The following is a 16570-nucleotide window of genomic DNA, read 5'->3' on the forward strand; positions in this document are numbered from 1 at the left end:
GTTAATCCCCTGGAGAACAACACAGCAGACATCCCAAACAGAGAGGTTTTTTGGAAATCCCAAACGCCTAAACTTTACCACAGTGCTATCTCGACTGCAACTCGTGCCCCAAAGCATTGGAAAGAAGGGATGGGTGCTCACACCTCTCTCTCTCTCCGTGTTCCTGTTTCTCCAGGAATTGCCTGAATGTTCAGAAAAGGTAATGAAAAGCCTTAAACTCATGCCCGTGCTTGCTGCACTGAGACCAAAACCTCCTGTAAGCTTGCCAGACCTTTTACAGCTGCACCCTAGGGATTTAACACAGTGCAGCTTATGAGTTTATATGAAATTTCATAAAAGAGAAGCCCTGTATTTTCACATAAATATATTTATTTTGGGAAAGATCAAGAAATGCCAATATATTTCAATCCAGTTCCCTACTGCATTAAAGCATGTGAAATATTCATGTGAACATTTGCTAATCCTATACAGTGAAATCCATTTCCCTCTCTATTTAGCATGCAGGCTGCAGCAGCTGAAGGTTGTTCAGCCTTTTCATTAGGAAGAAAAGTAAGGATGATTTGTGAAAACCACATGGAAGTAATCATAAGGAACACTACTGAAGGGTTTTTAGAACAAAACCTCGTAAGCTACCGTGTAAGCGTGCTTTCTCTTTCATGTGTTTGTTTCTTATATGGCATTTCACAGCTTCAAACTTTAAATTTATATTTATGGACATAATTAGAAGTGCAATATAATATACTTTCATAATACAGAAACAAAAAATTAAGGGGCAGCACACACATTTTCAGAATATATAGCTCAGGCTCTCTAAATTCTCCAGTAGGCAGCATCACTCCAAGCAAATTCCAATTTCTCTGTTCAACCATTACTCTTGATAACGTAATGAGTTACTTTCTCCTCGGTGCTAAGTTTTGTGTATCCATCCAGATCCTCCTGTGGCCCAATATCTCACAAATAATCCCTTTCTTCACCCACCTGAACTCTGATAACTATAGCAGAAAATGGAAAATGAGGAAATCTAAGTGCCTGTGATCCCTGATTCCACCAGGGGAAAACACCTGACCTTGGGAATTAATTTAAGTCTCCTTATGCTATGGATTCCCTAAGCATTAAAAAGAAATGGCATTTACTTTCCACTGAGACATGCTAATAATGCTTCGAAGATTCTCAGATAAAAAGAGCTATATATGTGCAAATTTTTATGCTTCTTTCTGCTTCCCTACAGCTTCAAGACACAATAATACACTGAAATGCTGAAATTTTGTTATGAAATAAAATTGTACTTGGAAATGTCAGGCCTGCACAGACCAATGATCCAGAGGTTGCTAAAGGCAGTGTGTCAGAAGAAGATGTAACCTAGCCTCTCCAGGTACTGAATACTGAGTCGAAGAAGATAATCACTTACCAGAACCAGCCGTGAGCACTTCCCCTGTGTACCAAGAGCTACCACATGTATATCAATGGTGTCAGAGGCAGTCCCTAAGTGGCAGTTTGGATACATCCACCTTGGCTTGGAGAGCGGGCCGACGGGGATGAAGAGTGCTCATCAGTGCGGGCATGAGCCATGCCATGCCACTTGGCAGGTTCACTCGATTTAGTAATAAAGATGCAGTCTATGAAACTCCCCTATGTCTTCAAATTTTTGTGTGCAAGCTTAAATGGGTAATGCTCTGAAGAGGATGACTTAACACCTTGACTAGCATCTGAGATCTGTAACGGATGGAAGCATTTCTTAGAAAGATTCCAGCAAGACATTTTACTCCTTTGTTCTGCATGGAGATCCCGAACATTACCAACCCAGAGATTTTTTAGCAGAGCCAGCCTGGTCATGGCTGGAATACTAAAACATTCATGAAATAATTGCCTATAATGCTAATTGCAATATATAAAGCATATATATGTTTCATTGAAATTAAATTTTTCATTGACACTGTGAAATTTTGTGTCATGTTACTGCTACGTCAGCACAAAATTCAGCCAAATCAGTCCCAACATAGAACAGATTCAAAGAATTCAAGCCTTCTCTGTTCGTGCAGTATGTATGAGCAGACAGTGATTCCTCTGGATCTGCATATTGTCACTTATTGACTACTTTTTCCCTCTACCTCATTCTGTGGACTGAAGGCAAAGGCAATAGCCTGAATGAAGCACATTCACATGACGTAATTGTTCGTGCTCATTATAGCAACAACACACAAAAAATTCCATCACAGCAACCATAAAAATTTGTTAACGTGCATTGAACACAAACCATTAGAAACTGGGTTGAGAGAATAGGTTCAGATGAAGAAGGATCATGAGATTAGCCCGTATCTTCTAAAAGCCAGATCGCAGAGATTACACTTTTAAAATGTTTGGTTGTCTTTTACATTTCACACACATCCTGATGTAGGAATCAATACTAGAGTGAAGCACAAGTAACACAAAGGCACAATACATACAACTAATTTAGTATTTCTGATCCTAGTAGAAACACAGTACCAGAAACATCTCTAGAGATCTCGCTTTTGTAGCCCAAGAGATCGATTAGCATTGGGATAAGCATCTAAGCTTTTGGGTACTAATAGAGGTCTTTTCACTGAAACATCAAACATTCTTGTTCATCCCCTTCAGTTTTCCCATCAAGGTCCAAGTTTACATTTTTCTCTTTAAGAAAAGGCTTCTGTAACAGGAAGGGTTGAGTTATGCTGTCCCTCTATAACAAATGAATCGACTCTTTCCTCATTTTCCTGCTAATGCAGTTGAGGCTATCTCGTTAATGTTTTCCAGAAGAACAAGAACAATTCAAATAAGAGCAACTCGAAGTATTTTTAATGCAGCTTCTAGAAAGGTGAATAATCTTATGTCTCTGAGGAAATGAATGCCTGTATAAGAAATGAAGTGGATTGCAAGAACAAGATGTTTTCCCTTCACAGAAAATGAAATTAAAAGAAGGGTCCAGAGCTGAGAGAGACTTTCCCTTAGGATCTGCTCCTCTTTCTCCAAACCCTTACCTTTGTGAGAAAACGTCTCGGTAGGGGCTGCCATGCTGCAGTGCGATCCCATATCCTCTGTCCGCAACAGTGTTCCCCACCGTGTAAAAAGAGCAGTCTGCATCATTGATGGCCACGTACTCCAATACCGCTGCGTCCCATACAAAGGCATAGTTCCCATACTTCACCTGCGGTAAACAGAGGAGAAGTTCAGACTATGGACCATCAAGTCATAAAGGAGGTCAGTGCACCTAAAAATGTGGCAGTTTCAGCACAGTCTGTTCTTTAAACAAAGTGAAGTTTGGGTGCCCAACATCTTGACTGGTGCCACGCGGTGCTTTGCAGCAGCAGCAGAAATGGAAGAAACGCGATCCGAGAACAACGTGCCGTCAGTGAAACAGTGCCGTGCAGGAAACCTGTACTGTCCCTCTTCAGGGAACAAAGGAAACATCAGGCTCCCTTCATCAATGCTAAATTCCACTCCAAATCCCCCACTAAGCTTTTTCTTTGAGCTGTAAAAAACACCATTTCGAGGGAAGGTAGGTGTTCTCCTTGGGAGAAGCGTGGGAGGGGAGGCATGGCTCTCCAGATGGGAGGCCACCATTCAAGATGGCCCACATTTCAGTCATGCTTCAGGTTGCCATAGATGTCATGAACATCCATTTGTCTTTTGGGCTTTGTGCATGAGTGCGGGCAAGATCATGCCAACTAGATTTTCGGGGATTATTTTTCTCAGCATGAAGCATTTTCACACATCTTCAAAGACATTTGTACAGCAAGATCATGTAAGCCATTTTAACTGTTTGACTAAGATAAATCTAAAACAACTCATTATATTGAAAAGCTTTTAAAGTAACATTTTACTATCCATTCGCATTTAAAACAAATCCAGAATTTTCTTTTCATTTAAATATATGGGAAGTGTACAAAATTTCAGCATTTATTCAGAAGCAAGCTTTTAAAAACAGAAATTCAGTCTAAACAAATCCTTCTCTATTTCACTGAATTTCTACTTTCTAGTCAAATCATGTGTTTCTGAAAAAAATAATAATCTCTAGCTGCTCTACCAGATCTTTTACCAGTTTTCTGTTTCGTTGGTCTCTATGTTAGGCCTGAAGAATCACATTGCTTTTTTCCTGACCCTCTCCTTGGCCTCACTCAGTGCTTTCCCTATGCCATATTAGCCAACTAAGCTGTAAAACTAGGCTGAACCCATTGACTTTGTACATCTAATGGGAATAAATATGTGACAGCCAAGTGAAAAGTAAACAAAACACAAAAAGGCCATCTGGGGCCAGGCAATCCAGAGAGACTTCAAAACCAAGTCAGCATATCAAAATAAGCAATGTCAGTACATCATTTACATTAGTCTTTGACAATGTAGATTATGTTTTTAAAGACTGTTTACATGTCAAAGTTACTGAAGCAAGCCATGCCGGCTGCTTGCTCACAAGATGTAGTGCACAACGAAGGATTGCGCTGGGGACACATTCCTGTTCACTGCGTGCCTGGAAAGGGAATATTTCCTATTTCCATTCGTAGGCATAGTGCAGGGAGGATGTGTGTAGATTTTGGAGCAGAAAGAGAGCCGTATTATCTGTGGACATGATTGGCAGGATAAAGATAGTTGTTTTCAAAATACACACACACAAATTCAGGATTGGGACAGTTTTAATCTCCAGGCTCTGAAAATGGTCAACAATGTGGTTTGGGTTTTTTTTTGCCTCTCAGTGGAGGTTTAGGTCTATCTGAATGGCCAGGGAATAAAGGGAAAGAAGTGAACTGGCTGTTAAAAACCAATCCAACTTGTGTGCTTGTCTTGTAGGCACTGCAACTCAGAGAGCTCTTCCTAGCTTGGGGTACTCTGATCTTCCTACAGGCACCGCTTGGCTAAGAAATAGATAGCATGACTGAGAGAAAAGCCCTTCCTAGGAATGTTTAAAAGGATAATGACTCAGCTTGAAAAAGAATCATGATGTGCAGACAGCAAGGGAGGGAAATAGGAGACAAAAGTAGAAGATCAGAGGGGGGGGAATGAATCCTGAAAAGGATCAGATGGACTTTCCAAACAAAAGAATTAAGGAAAAGTGGAGTTCAAAAGATGAGTAATTTTACATGCAGAGAGATAACCTTGGAGGTGATGGCAAGAGCAGAGGGCGGAGTTCAAAAGACGAGTAATTTTACATGCAGAGAGACAACCTTGGAGGTGATGGCAAGAGCAGAGGGTTATGTTTTGACACTCACTTCTGTCCTAACCCACCCTTTTAACATCCTAGTGCATTGAATTCACCTAAGTGCTTGTAAAGAGACTTATCAGCTGCTCAGCTGGTCAGGAAAAATTCTCTTGATTTGGCTACCTTGCTGTAAAACAACTCAGAGTGAGAATATATAAAAGTGGTAAAAGCACTTACTGTCAATAATATCTGTGATGAAGTGGTTTATATATAAGAACCTTAGAGCAGACAGATCCTTAGATAATATCACAGTTCAGGTTCCCACAAAGATATTACTTTTCACAGATAAGATCACAGTGAGCCTCAATTAAAGCGCATGGAAAAAGCTTGACGAGCCAGAAGGGATCATCCCAGCCATCTACCTTCAACACGATCGCTCCATGCAATATAATACGTCCTTTTTAGCATTTATGCCCTATCCATTTACAAATCTGGGGAATTCAAATCCATGGAGCTAACCTAAGTTGCAATTCTCATGTTTGCAACTGCTCTCTTTATGGAACTACTCCTCAGTCTAACAGTTTTCATTGCTATTCAATATATTTACTTTTACTACTTTTTTTTTTTTTTTTTTTTTAAATAACTTTCTTCCGTCATTCCTAGTTATTTTTCCTTTTGCAGTTCTAAATACTCTCACTTTGGGGCTGACACCATTCAATTATTGATGAACCTTTCTGTTACTTGGCTGAGCTAGATATAGCTTGCTTTAATCTTTTCTTGCGAATCTATCAGTTCAGTCCTCCCATTAGCAGTGACACTACTTTTGAATTGTCTCCAATTCTTAACTTTTCAATATGAGAAAAACACCTTTATTGCTAAGAGAGAATTGGTTATCTCGCAGCTCAGGAGGCATAGGTTTCCCCTTTTGCGTATCCTTCTGAGATTCATAGTCTAAAATGTCTGCCTACGGGTCTTTCACATAGCTTAAAACTGGTTTTAGCCTAAGATTAAAATTTTGCTAGAGCGTAGCATATCTGGAACATTGCTGATATTTTACAATTTGCACCTACAAATAAGAGGTAGCTATACTATCAAAAGGGGGGATGATGCTCTGTGTGAAAGGAAAAAGGAATTTCAGAACAAAAAGTCAGTTAAAAACGTCTATCCTTCTCTCTCTCCCCCTTACTATGAGAAGCACATATTTTGTAGCTTTCCAATAGCTATGCTGAAGACTTCTACTTTGGGCCTCAAATTGAACAGCAAAAATTCCAGCTCTGCATTATGAGAAAAAGTTAAGGAGCTTACAGTCAGTCAATTACGAGGGCTAAATGAAAGCAAAATCTCCTTGGAAAAAGAAATGGTTCTTTGTAATATAAATAACTCACTACTTGCAGAAGATCTGCATTCCTGATTTTACATTTCCACATCATTATTTTGGTATTTTGTGTTGAGATAATCACATTTCAGGATGGTGGCAGATCCGAATGCTGCTCACACACGACTGCACAGCCCAGGACGGCCAGGGAAGCGTTTGCAGGAGGACAGCGGACTATTATCATTCAGCAGCAACCCCAGCTTTCCAGTCTGCCAGGGCATGGAGAAATGACACTTCAATCTCCTTCCCCGTGGCATCCCACCTGTCAGTATGGCAGAGTCTAAAAAGATTTTTGGAGTATCTGATGACTATTGCCATAGGAAAAAAAAATAATAAATCACAGGCAAAACTGGACCTGTTAGTTGTTCATCGGGGTATTTTGAATTCACGCACTGCACTGGTCGTTAGGTGAAACTGGGAGGTATGGCACCAGGCAGAAATGCTTGACTTGACTTCAGGGTTTTGTGAGCAATTCCAAAGGAGTTACTGCAAAAAGAGTTGTTACACAGAATAGGGGCCATCAGCACACAGACGGTAAAACTATTTCTATAAGGCTGTTATATTTCTATTTTCTATCACCGCACATTTATGAGATTTTTTATTTGCTGAAGCCCTGCCTGTAGATATTAGTAAAAATTTATCTTTGATGACTCCACCAAAAATCAGTTGAGTTATACGAAGAAAGCCTTTAAAGCCATTACACTGTTGCATATGCACATATTTTATGCCAACACGGATGTGGATAGTATTTCTTTTTACAGCTAACCCGTTCATGCAGCGTAGGCTGAATAATGTGTTTGTGTACAACTCCAGCATTCTAAAAACACATTTCTAGGTCTAGAAAATTATAAATTTCAGAAAAAAATAATTGTAAGTGAACAACAACCAATTACTGCAATTTTTCATACTTGAATTCTTGGACAACATCCTTTCTGTATTTTAAATTCCTCTTTAAAAAGAAATACAAAGAATGCTTGTGAAAGAAAAAAATGTACACAACAGGCTGCAAGTTAAACAGAACTGGCAGTTATTTTTCCTGCAGATCTCTTTTAAATATTTCATCATAAATGTTACCTGTTACAAAAACAATGCAACTTTTAAGGCCAGGGAAATCTTAAGTTAATTTTCAACTCATTAAAATGACATTAATTTCCTGGAAAGAAATCTGAAAGTGATTAGATAATGCTGCTGAACCACATTTTCTGAATACCCTGTGCCTACATGCCAGTGGCACAGTGGTGATGCTTTTTCTACTCATTTCCGTTACGAGCCAGGCACCATCCTTCCCCTCCGACCGCTGTACACCTTTCCCTGCCTATGAAGTTGTCTGCTGTATTTCAGCCAAGAACACAGGAGCAGAAACAGACTTTTCCACAGTATAGCAGCATCGACTCCAGCTCTGACCCAAACCCAATCAAGGACATGGATTAATCAGCGCTTTGCGGGTCATGTTCTCCAGTATGGACCATTCCACTGCACTGACTACACAGGGCAAAACCACCATCTGATGCTGCCAGCCATATGCCTAGCAGTATGGACCTGAGACTTTGACATATATAAACACAGAAATTAAGTTTTTGATGTAATCTTTGCATACTCAGCAAGCATGCAGTAGCTGCAGCCTGCAGAGAGCTGTGCTCCGTTCTACAAAACAGCCTCACCAAGGCTGCTGCTGCATGAGAGGGGAAGAAGAGGGAACAAAATTGAACGAACGTTTGCAAGTATACGAGTGAGAACTAATATACCTAAAGTGGATATCGTACTCCAAAATGGGAAAAGGCAAAGATAAAATTTGTGGTGGAAGCTTAAATCTAGATTTTTGTGTTGTCAGCTGTGCCAAGCAGCTTGATGGCATTCACAATGGAAGGTTTCTTCAGCAGAAAGGAATGGAAACACATTGACCTCCATAATCCCCTTGCAAGAGGGCAATGAAGTTGCTGTTTGTCCGACTGAAGCAGAAATCAGATCTTCTGCCTTCAGAGACATTCTTGTTTGCTAATTTGTTTTCCTCCAGGGACAAAGGTTTCAAGTCTTGGTTTTGTTCACAAAGGGCACAATTCTGGCTAACTTCTATTTGGATCCCAGCAAAATAAAGTCTCACGTTTCAGTTTCGTTGAATAAAACCCACTAATTTACAGTTCTCTCAAAACTAAACTTCCTGTAGTTTTGAAGTACAACTTTGGAGCTTCTTGCCCCACGCTTCCTTGCAGCCAGCACGTGTGGCTGACCGGCACAACTTGGGAGTCAAACCCAGTCGTGCCGTTGGGGAGGCAGAACGCGGACCTGACCGACAGCTCTCTCTGCACTGCATGACGGGAGTTGGATTCCCATGGTGGTATTAGAGCACAGAATAAAAATTCCTATATACATAAAACTCTATTTAGTCATCAAGGCAAGCAGCTAACTAAATAATAACAACCCTTCAGGATGTCATTTTGCAGGGTGTATAGAAAGCCATTTAAATTCAAGGGGCACTATTGGACAAACATTGAAACTTATTCTTTGTACTTATTCAAACAGAAAAGTGCGGAATCAGTTCTAAAAGCGTTATTGAGCTAGTGCCCAGAAGCGAATAGCAGCAGGAAATGAAACATCAGGGAGCTTAGGGGAAGAAAGAAGAGGTGAGAAACCCCAGCCTCATCTCCTCTTAAATATTATCTTTCATTACATTGTCATATCGGCTTCAATGGCATGTCTATTTGCTCCAGATAAAACTTCATCAGGAAAAGCATTAATTCCTCATATGCAATCTGCCACCAACTTCTTGAGAAAAGCCTCGTGATCACACATTCACTTCTGACACTGGGCAGACATTGAATAATTCACCCAGAATTAGAAGGATTACTCAGGTATGAGAGCTCTGTAATGAGAGGGGGCCTTTGCGTTAGAATTTTTCCAGTGCTCAGTGTATTCACATTTTGCCATTGTAATTAAATGTATCTTGGATATTACAAGAAAGAAAATAACAAGCAGAACAAAACAGAGTGGAGGCCAATCAAAGGTACGGTTTCTGAGGGTGGTGGGAGAACGGAGCCAGCTGCTTCTCCAAGTAATCACAGCAAAGCACTAAAAAAAGGCAGCAGATCACGCTGATCGCTGACATGCACCTGAACGACAGGTTTGTTACAGCTAACGTTAATTTAGGATGGAAGAGAAACAGGAGAAAAAAAACTACAGAAAAAGAAAATTTCAGCAAGGTAGACCTTTGAAAGGTAAGGAACCAAATTTTTTTTATGCCGATTTCTCATTTATTTTATGACAACGAAGTGCTGCAGGTAGTAATGGAAACTGTTTTAAGGGTATCACCAGTGAAGGTCATATACTGAAATGACATGAAAGCAATTCAGGTTCCTCAAAAACTTAGATCTGTGGTAGCCAAGCGGCAGTCTCAATGATGAGGCAAGTTTAAACCAAATGTCACTAAAGTGACTCCCCTCTTCCAATATATTTGTATTTTTGTGGTAGCTAATCCCCAATAAAAACATTTAAATGAGGAAATGTACACAGATCAATCCTCTTCATTTGGGTGAAAAAGTAAAATTCAGTGGATTAAAGTATCATGCAGAAGATAAATGCATGTGAATTTAGAGAAGCAGCATCCCTCTTCAAATCAATTCAGCACGACGCTAACTGAAGGGTTCTTGTCCCTATTCTTTGCAATAGAAGCGGAGTTGATCTAACTGCAATTCTTGGGCAGCATTCTTTATTCAAAGAAATACTTATGAAATACCAACTGCAGGGATAGAAAAATCATCAAAAGTCAAAAAACTACTCATCAAAACCATTCATCATCTGAAAAAGAACTTTAACCACAAGAAAACTCTTTGCAAAACTGTCAACGTTACTGAAAAATCCTCCACTAAAAGCTCATTTGAAACAATACAGTTTCAATTTAGAAACTTAAACTGACTTAACTTTCAGGTTTTTATATTCCTTGTACAAGAGCTCTGACCACTTTCATAGCGGTAATAGGATTCAGGATGTCCCACCACCCACACAGAAAAATTTAACTATCTTCTTTTGAACCCTTTTATCCTTCTCTCCCTGATAAGCATCTCCTGCCCAGGTTTGGATGGAGCCAGCTTGACATTGCAAATCTAGACACAGTATCTTGAAGCTCCAAAAGAAATGCTTCCTAGCCCCTCTTCCCGCCCCCCCCCAAATGACCTTGCCCAACAATTTAGCATGTTTCCCCATATTTCGGTACCCTGCAGCAGACGAGAAGCACTAACTGCCAGCAACCTGCACTGCACCTCACAAGCTTGGTCAGGGGCACAGAGGAACAGGTTTGGATCATAAAGCTCAGTGCTTTCACAGTGGTTTGCTTTCATATAGACTTTGGTGGTCTTGAAAGCTACTTCTTCCTCTGGAAAACCTGCACAAAACCATCAATAATCTTCTCTAGCAGAGAAGGTTCCCCTTAAGCACAGCGGTTCACGTGCCTGCAGAAAGTAGCTGAGGTTTGTCCCAGCCCGTTAAGGTTTCTACCTTTCAGCGATACCTGGCATCCCCTTTCCCTGAGAGTTCCATAAAGCCTACCGCGGGCCGGCCCTAACGAAGGATTTCTTTCAGGTTGTAAGTTCAGGCTGCTGCACAGACCGGTGCCAGGGATGGTTTCCAGCAAAGCACTCTGGAAAAGCTCCACAGAGAAATTTCTGCTTGATGGTATTTCTACCTAAAGCAACTGTTTTAAGCCTGATCAGGTCTTCTGCAGGCGGGTCAGTCCCTTCTGACCACACGGCCCAGACAGCAGATGCTGCACAAATAAATGTTCCTGTATCCCCAGGTCGGTGCACAAAACCGTTAATACAAAGAACATGGTTACAGTCATTTAAAATGCACAACTCGAGCTCTGGCAGGCAGAGCAAGTCCAGGTAAAGGAGCAGGCACCCGGGTTCTTTACCTACAAAGGTAAATGAAGATGTAAATAGTGTCCAGATGGAGTTTCAGGTTCAGACAGCACCCAAACGAGTGTCACTTATGCACCTGAGCACTTTTCACATCCAACTAAAGATTTTATATGTGTATTGCAACTCAAATTTCAGGTGATAGCTGGGCTTTCACATCCTTACAGAGTCAAATACTTACAGCTTTTACCTTCAAGTGTACACAACTTAGTTCACCTCTGGCTACAACCTGTGCTGGCATTTCCACTTATCCAAGGCAATAACATTCATTTTGCACACCTTTGTAAATAACAAATAAAGTGTGAGACACAGACTCCCACTATATTAGTTTCTAATTCATCCTGACCTGCCCACACAACAGCTCAGGGGCCAGAAATGAGTTTACAGTTGACAGAACTAGGAACAGCAGTTTAATATCAACTAAAAATAAAATAAAAAATTATTGTAAAACAATCACTCAATTCCTTAGCACGCTGGAGGATTCATTTAGGAGTGATATTTTTCATGAAAGATTTCTAATCCCTTCTTTCTCCTGAAACAGAAATCACCAGAAATTCCTGGGCAGTACACTTGACACAAACGCAGAGAGATCATGTTAAACACAGAGGTTTTGCTTGATGAAAGTGATAAATGGAGCTGAACAGAAACTAGTGATCTTTCTGCACAAGGAGTTTCAGATTTTGAATTAAGGAAAAGTAGAGCAAATTTTTGGACCAAAACCAATAAAAAAATGCAAACTGGAGAATATTTTATTCCAAAAAGTTGACTTCAATCGGAATTATTTTCCTGCAATGGATTAACATTTCAAAATGAAAAAACCATTTTCATCAAAAGTTAATAGTTCAGTATGGAAATATGCTATGATGACATGTTGACAATTTTAGAGCTTTTAAAGATAAACAATGTTTTATAAAAATACCTCCTTCCTTACACAGTTTCAGTTTCAATTACTGTAATATTCCGGTAGACAAATCCCTAATGACAACTCACTCTGGCTTACTTGATCTATGTTTCTAGGCATCTTAAAAAAAAATCTAAACATATATAAATAGAATCATTAATACAATAAGGAATTGTATTTCCCGCTTCACTCTACATTCCCCATAAGTGTGCTAAATCATAGAAACTTATGTTTCCTTACGTTTTGCCCGAGCCTCTCAGATTCAAACTTTGACAAAGTATACCATGAAATCTCATTATATCATAAACAAGAAGAATAGTTCTTTGGTAAATATACAATGCAATTAGTCAGCCAGTCTTATTTATTTTCTTAATTTGAGTTTGATGTGTATACCCTGTGTCACTGACGTTCTTTTAAAAAATATAATATGATTGGGTTAAATTCAAGTAATTGTTCTGGTCCTACTACATTAATGAAAATGCCAAGGTGTCTTTGAGATGAGTAATGAGAAAAGTGGAGTTAAAATATTTATGGAATGGAAAAAGTGATGGTACAGGGGTTTTTCAATTTTAATCGTGATGATACAATGCAATCAGTTGATCTGCCTTCTTAAAATGAAGTAGCATTTCATCTAGAATTAGCAACATCAGTTGAGATTTTCCTTAGTTACACAACACACTTGCAAAGCAGATATTTCTGCATGCAGCACGGACAGCTAAGTGCCCACCTACTCATGTACATCAGTAAGTATCTTACCGGAGTGAATGAAATAATTTAATTAGTTAGCACCAAACAACAGGAAAGGAAAGTGAAAACCACAAGCAATAACACCATAAAATCATCAACGTGGCATTCTAGCATTTCATCCAATGTGCGGCAGGTATCACCTAGCATCTGTGTGGGAATGGCTTGAAAAATGCCACTACCTTGTTAGGAAATGTCATCTCATTCAGTGTTGTCTTATTTGTTTTGCTGAAAAACAAATTGGACCTTGACTATAAGAAGAACGAATATCTAAACTGATGCTTGTTTGTTACATTGACATCATAACCTAAGTTAAAAATAACGTGTCCTTTACAGAACTATGCCATAAGAGGAACAGTACATTGGACAAATATATAGACTAAATGTGGGGAAGAATAGAAGTTTTTCTCTGGCTTTGGAAGAATTAGACAGAAGCCACAGTACTTCAGTGCACCTGGGAACACGTGAGCTGCCAGCACAGTGGCAAGGGTGGAGAAAAGGCCTTAACTGGCTGCCAAAGCAAAAAAAAAAAATAAAATATTTACTTGCGCAGGTCTATTGTTTGGCATGGTCCTCATTCCTTCAGTATGGATTTTTGAATGGAAAACAACAGACATAATTTTCTTCTTCATTTGTTTAGGGAGATACTAAAGGATGCTACACAGCTTTTCACAAATTGGTGATAAATGCCTGACCAAGTTTTCAGGAAAAGCAGCTGCCTGCCTGCATCTGTATGCACAGCCCACACAACGAGCTACGCAGCTGCGCAGGGCTCTGGGTGTCGATACATCTCCTTTCTGTATTCAGTTACGCTAAAACATCACATGCAGTGCAACTGCACGCACACGCATAGGTTCTTCTTCTGAAAATATGATCCCTTCAGACACAAACGGAAAACATAATTGCTCCTGGTGGACATCTGCATCAAGTCCAATGTAGCATCTTTGTTGCTGTATCATCCCTGTTAAAGTTTCGGAAAAGTTTAATTCCCAAGATGTGTAAAAGAAAGCAGAGGAAATACAATGCCAGGAAAATATATCCTCCTTTATCTTATGTGTGACATATCTATGAAGAGGGTATTTTATTGTAGCTGAAGAAGATAAAACCACAATAATATTTTCTCTTGCCTCTTTTGACTTCTTTTTAGCTGCGTTTATACTTTTTGTCGTATTTCAAATTATTTAGAGCCCAATAATGCAAATTCAATGGGAATCTAAGGCCCAGTACAGGCATCTACATTTGGCAGCTACTGAATAAGTAATAGTCAGTTCAAGGGACTTACTCTGTACCTACGCGGGGCACACACGCAGAGCAGAACCTAGATCTGGCAACATTCGAGCTGAATGAACTGAGAGATAAAACACAGACCGGTAAAGGCATAAAATATGGCAAGAGCATAATAAACATTAAAAAAAAATCTCTAGCTCGAGTATAATATGGTAAAGATTAAATCAAAACTGCAGTCACATAATGTACATAAAACTTGTCATGGGGTGTTATTTGGATATAATTTGTCTTCATTCAGCTAGGAATGGATCTGGATGTTATATATTGTTATGTAAAGTAATTCTTGCTCTTATGAGATTTTCCCTCCAGGTTACTTGGTTCACGAGGTCTGGAACAGTCAAGTCAGCTTCCAAATTGGCAGATGTAAATACAAACAGAGACAAGGTCTACCACTGACTGTTTTCAACGGATGCCAAATTTGAGCTAAAGATTTCTCATGTTGGGTGTAGGGAGCAATTAACTCTGAAGATGTGAGAAAGGGTGTTGTAGAAAGACAGGGCAAACTTTTGATGGGATGTTCTAGGAAGGTGCAGAAACAGGTGAAGCCAGTTGATGAGAGGCTGAATTGGGCAATTCAAGATTTTGAAAAGTGGGACGTTACTTTGGGAATGGAGAGGCACAGAAAGAAGGGTGGTCAAATCCTTCAGAGGCAAAGAATTTACGTGATCTTGAGTGACATGCTTGGCTAATGTTTCCATTCCTTTCCACTAAACTCCATTTTAATTTTGCAAAACCGCTATCATGTCTGATAATGTGGGGAGACTCAACACCACAGCATGAGAGGACATATTCAGAAGTACAATTCTCTAAATTAAGATTGTTATTGACATCTACGGAAAGATAAAATAATACCCTGAGTATTTTCCACAATTGTTGTCATTCCCAAATGTATGTTATATGTCATTATTTTAGCCAGAATTTTGGTATGAGCTCTTTCGATTTACTTTTGGGTTTGTCTACTTTGATTCTTTTCCATGATCTCATATCATGTTTCATTTTTTGTTGTTCTGCTCTCTTTGTTGTGTTCCATCTGCCGCCCACTTTGTTAAATCCAAAATGATTTAATGATCAAGCTAATCAAGAATAAGATACTGTTTAAAGAAAACCATCTCCTTCATTTAGCTTCCAGCACAAGTATAGCATAAGCAAAGATGTTCAATTTAATAATAGCATCATCTGAAGGACTGAAAGCAAACATTCATTAACTGATGCTTACGTTTTCCTGTTGTGAGAAATTATTCCCGCCTTTGCTGTTTATACGTGCATTATTGTGTGCTGCCTCCAGACTATGCTGTGAACTGCAACATTTAGGACTCCAAGAGAGATTCATGTAACAATTTCTGTGTAAAGACAAAACTTGAGCAAAAATTTAGCACTTGAGGCCCAAATTTTGATTCTGAAGATATTGCTGTTTATAAGCACCTAATTTTTTTCCTGCCAAATTCTGCTTTTGAGCAAGGAGTAGCTGTGTGCCTCTCCTCTACATAGGATGAGCAGGCTGGTATCCTCTCTCATACCAATGCTCAATGAAGACCCATGAGCGAGGTGACGGGGTACCAGTGCCCGTTGAGAGGCCCAGTCCAGCAGTTTCCCCAGTGCATACTTGAAGTGTCACAGAAAACACAACCACGCTTAGAACTCCCGCCACGTGTGAAACAAAATTTAGAGGTTTTCAAATTTGGATTCCTCATCTTCTTCTGACCACCTGCAGTGTGGGAAGGTAGCCTGTGTCATTTCTCCATGCTGTAGGACAGAGATTATTTTTTTCATTGTCTCCCAGAGGTCACAAATTCAGACTGTTTTGGACCCAGGTATGTTGCAGTGCCTTGGATCAATCACAAGAAAGATGCCCTGGCCATCCATCTCTTACACAAAGGAATACTCAGCAACTGCAGCCAGCGCTTCGTGGAAGATTGATGAGAAATTTTGAGGTTTCCTGGGAGTTTGTATCCCAGTTAGGGACAAGACTCGCTAATGGGAAGGTGACATGTACTAGATTGGTTTACTCACAGGTTGAGAATTCTTCCTAGAAAGGTATTTGTGCTGGTTTTGGCTGGGTTAGAGTTAAATTTCTTCACAGTAGCTGGTACAGTGCTGTGGTTTGGATTTGTGACCAAAGCAGTGCTGATAACCCAGGGCTGTTTTAGTCACTGCTGAGCAGGGCTTGCACACAGCCAAGGCCTTTTCTGCCTCTCACCCCACCCCAC

At 39.8% G+C, this 16570-nt stretch overlaps 1 protein-coding gene across 1 annotated transcript in view; it reads right to left on the bottom strand.

Annotated features, from left to right (window-relative positions):
• GRID2 (glutamate receptor, ionotropic, delta 2) overlaps positions 1–16570 on the bottom strand; it is a 228769-nt gene that overhangs the window by 64065 nt on the left and 148134 nt on the right. Inside the window, exon 11 of the mRNA XM_009696005.1 lies at positions 2997–3163. Within this exon, the coding sequence (XP_009694307.1) occupies positions 2997–3163 (167 nt within the window). The remainder of the gene's footprint in view (positions 1–2996; positions 3164–16570) is intronic.

This window comes from Cariama cristata, unplaced genomic scaffold (assembly GCF_000690535.1).
Source record: "Cariama cristata isolate BGI_N322 unplaced genomic scaffold, ASM69053v1 scaffold10292, whole genome shotgun sequence".
Classification (NCBI taxonomy): Eukaryota; Metazoa; Chordata; class Aves; order Cariamiformes; family Cariamidae; genus Cariama; species Cariama cristata.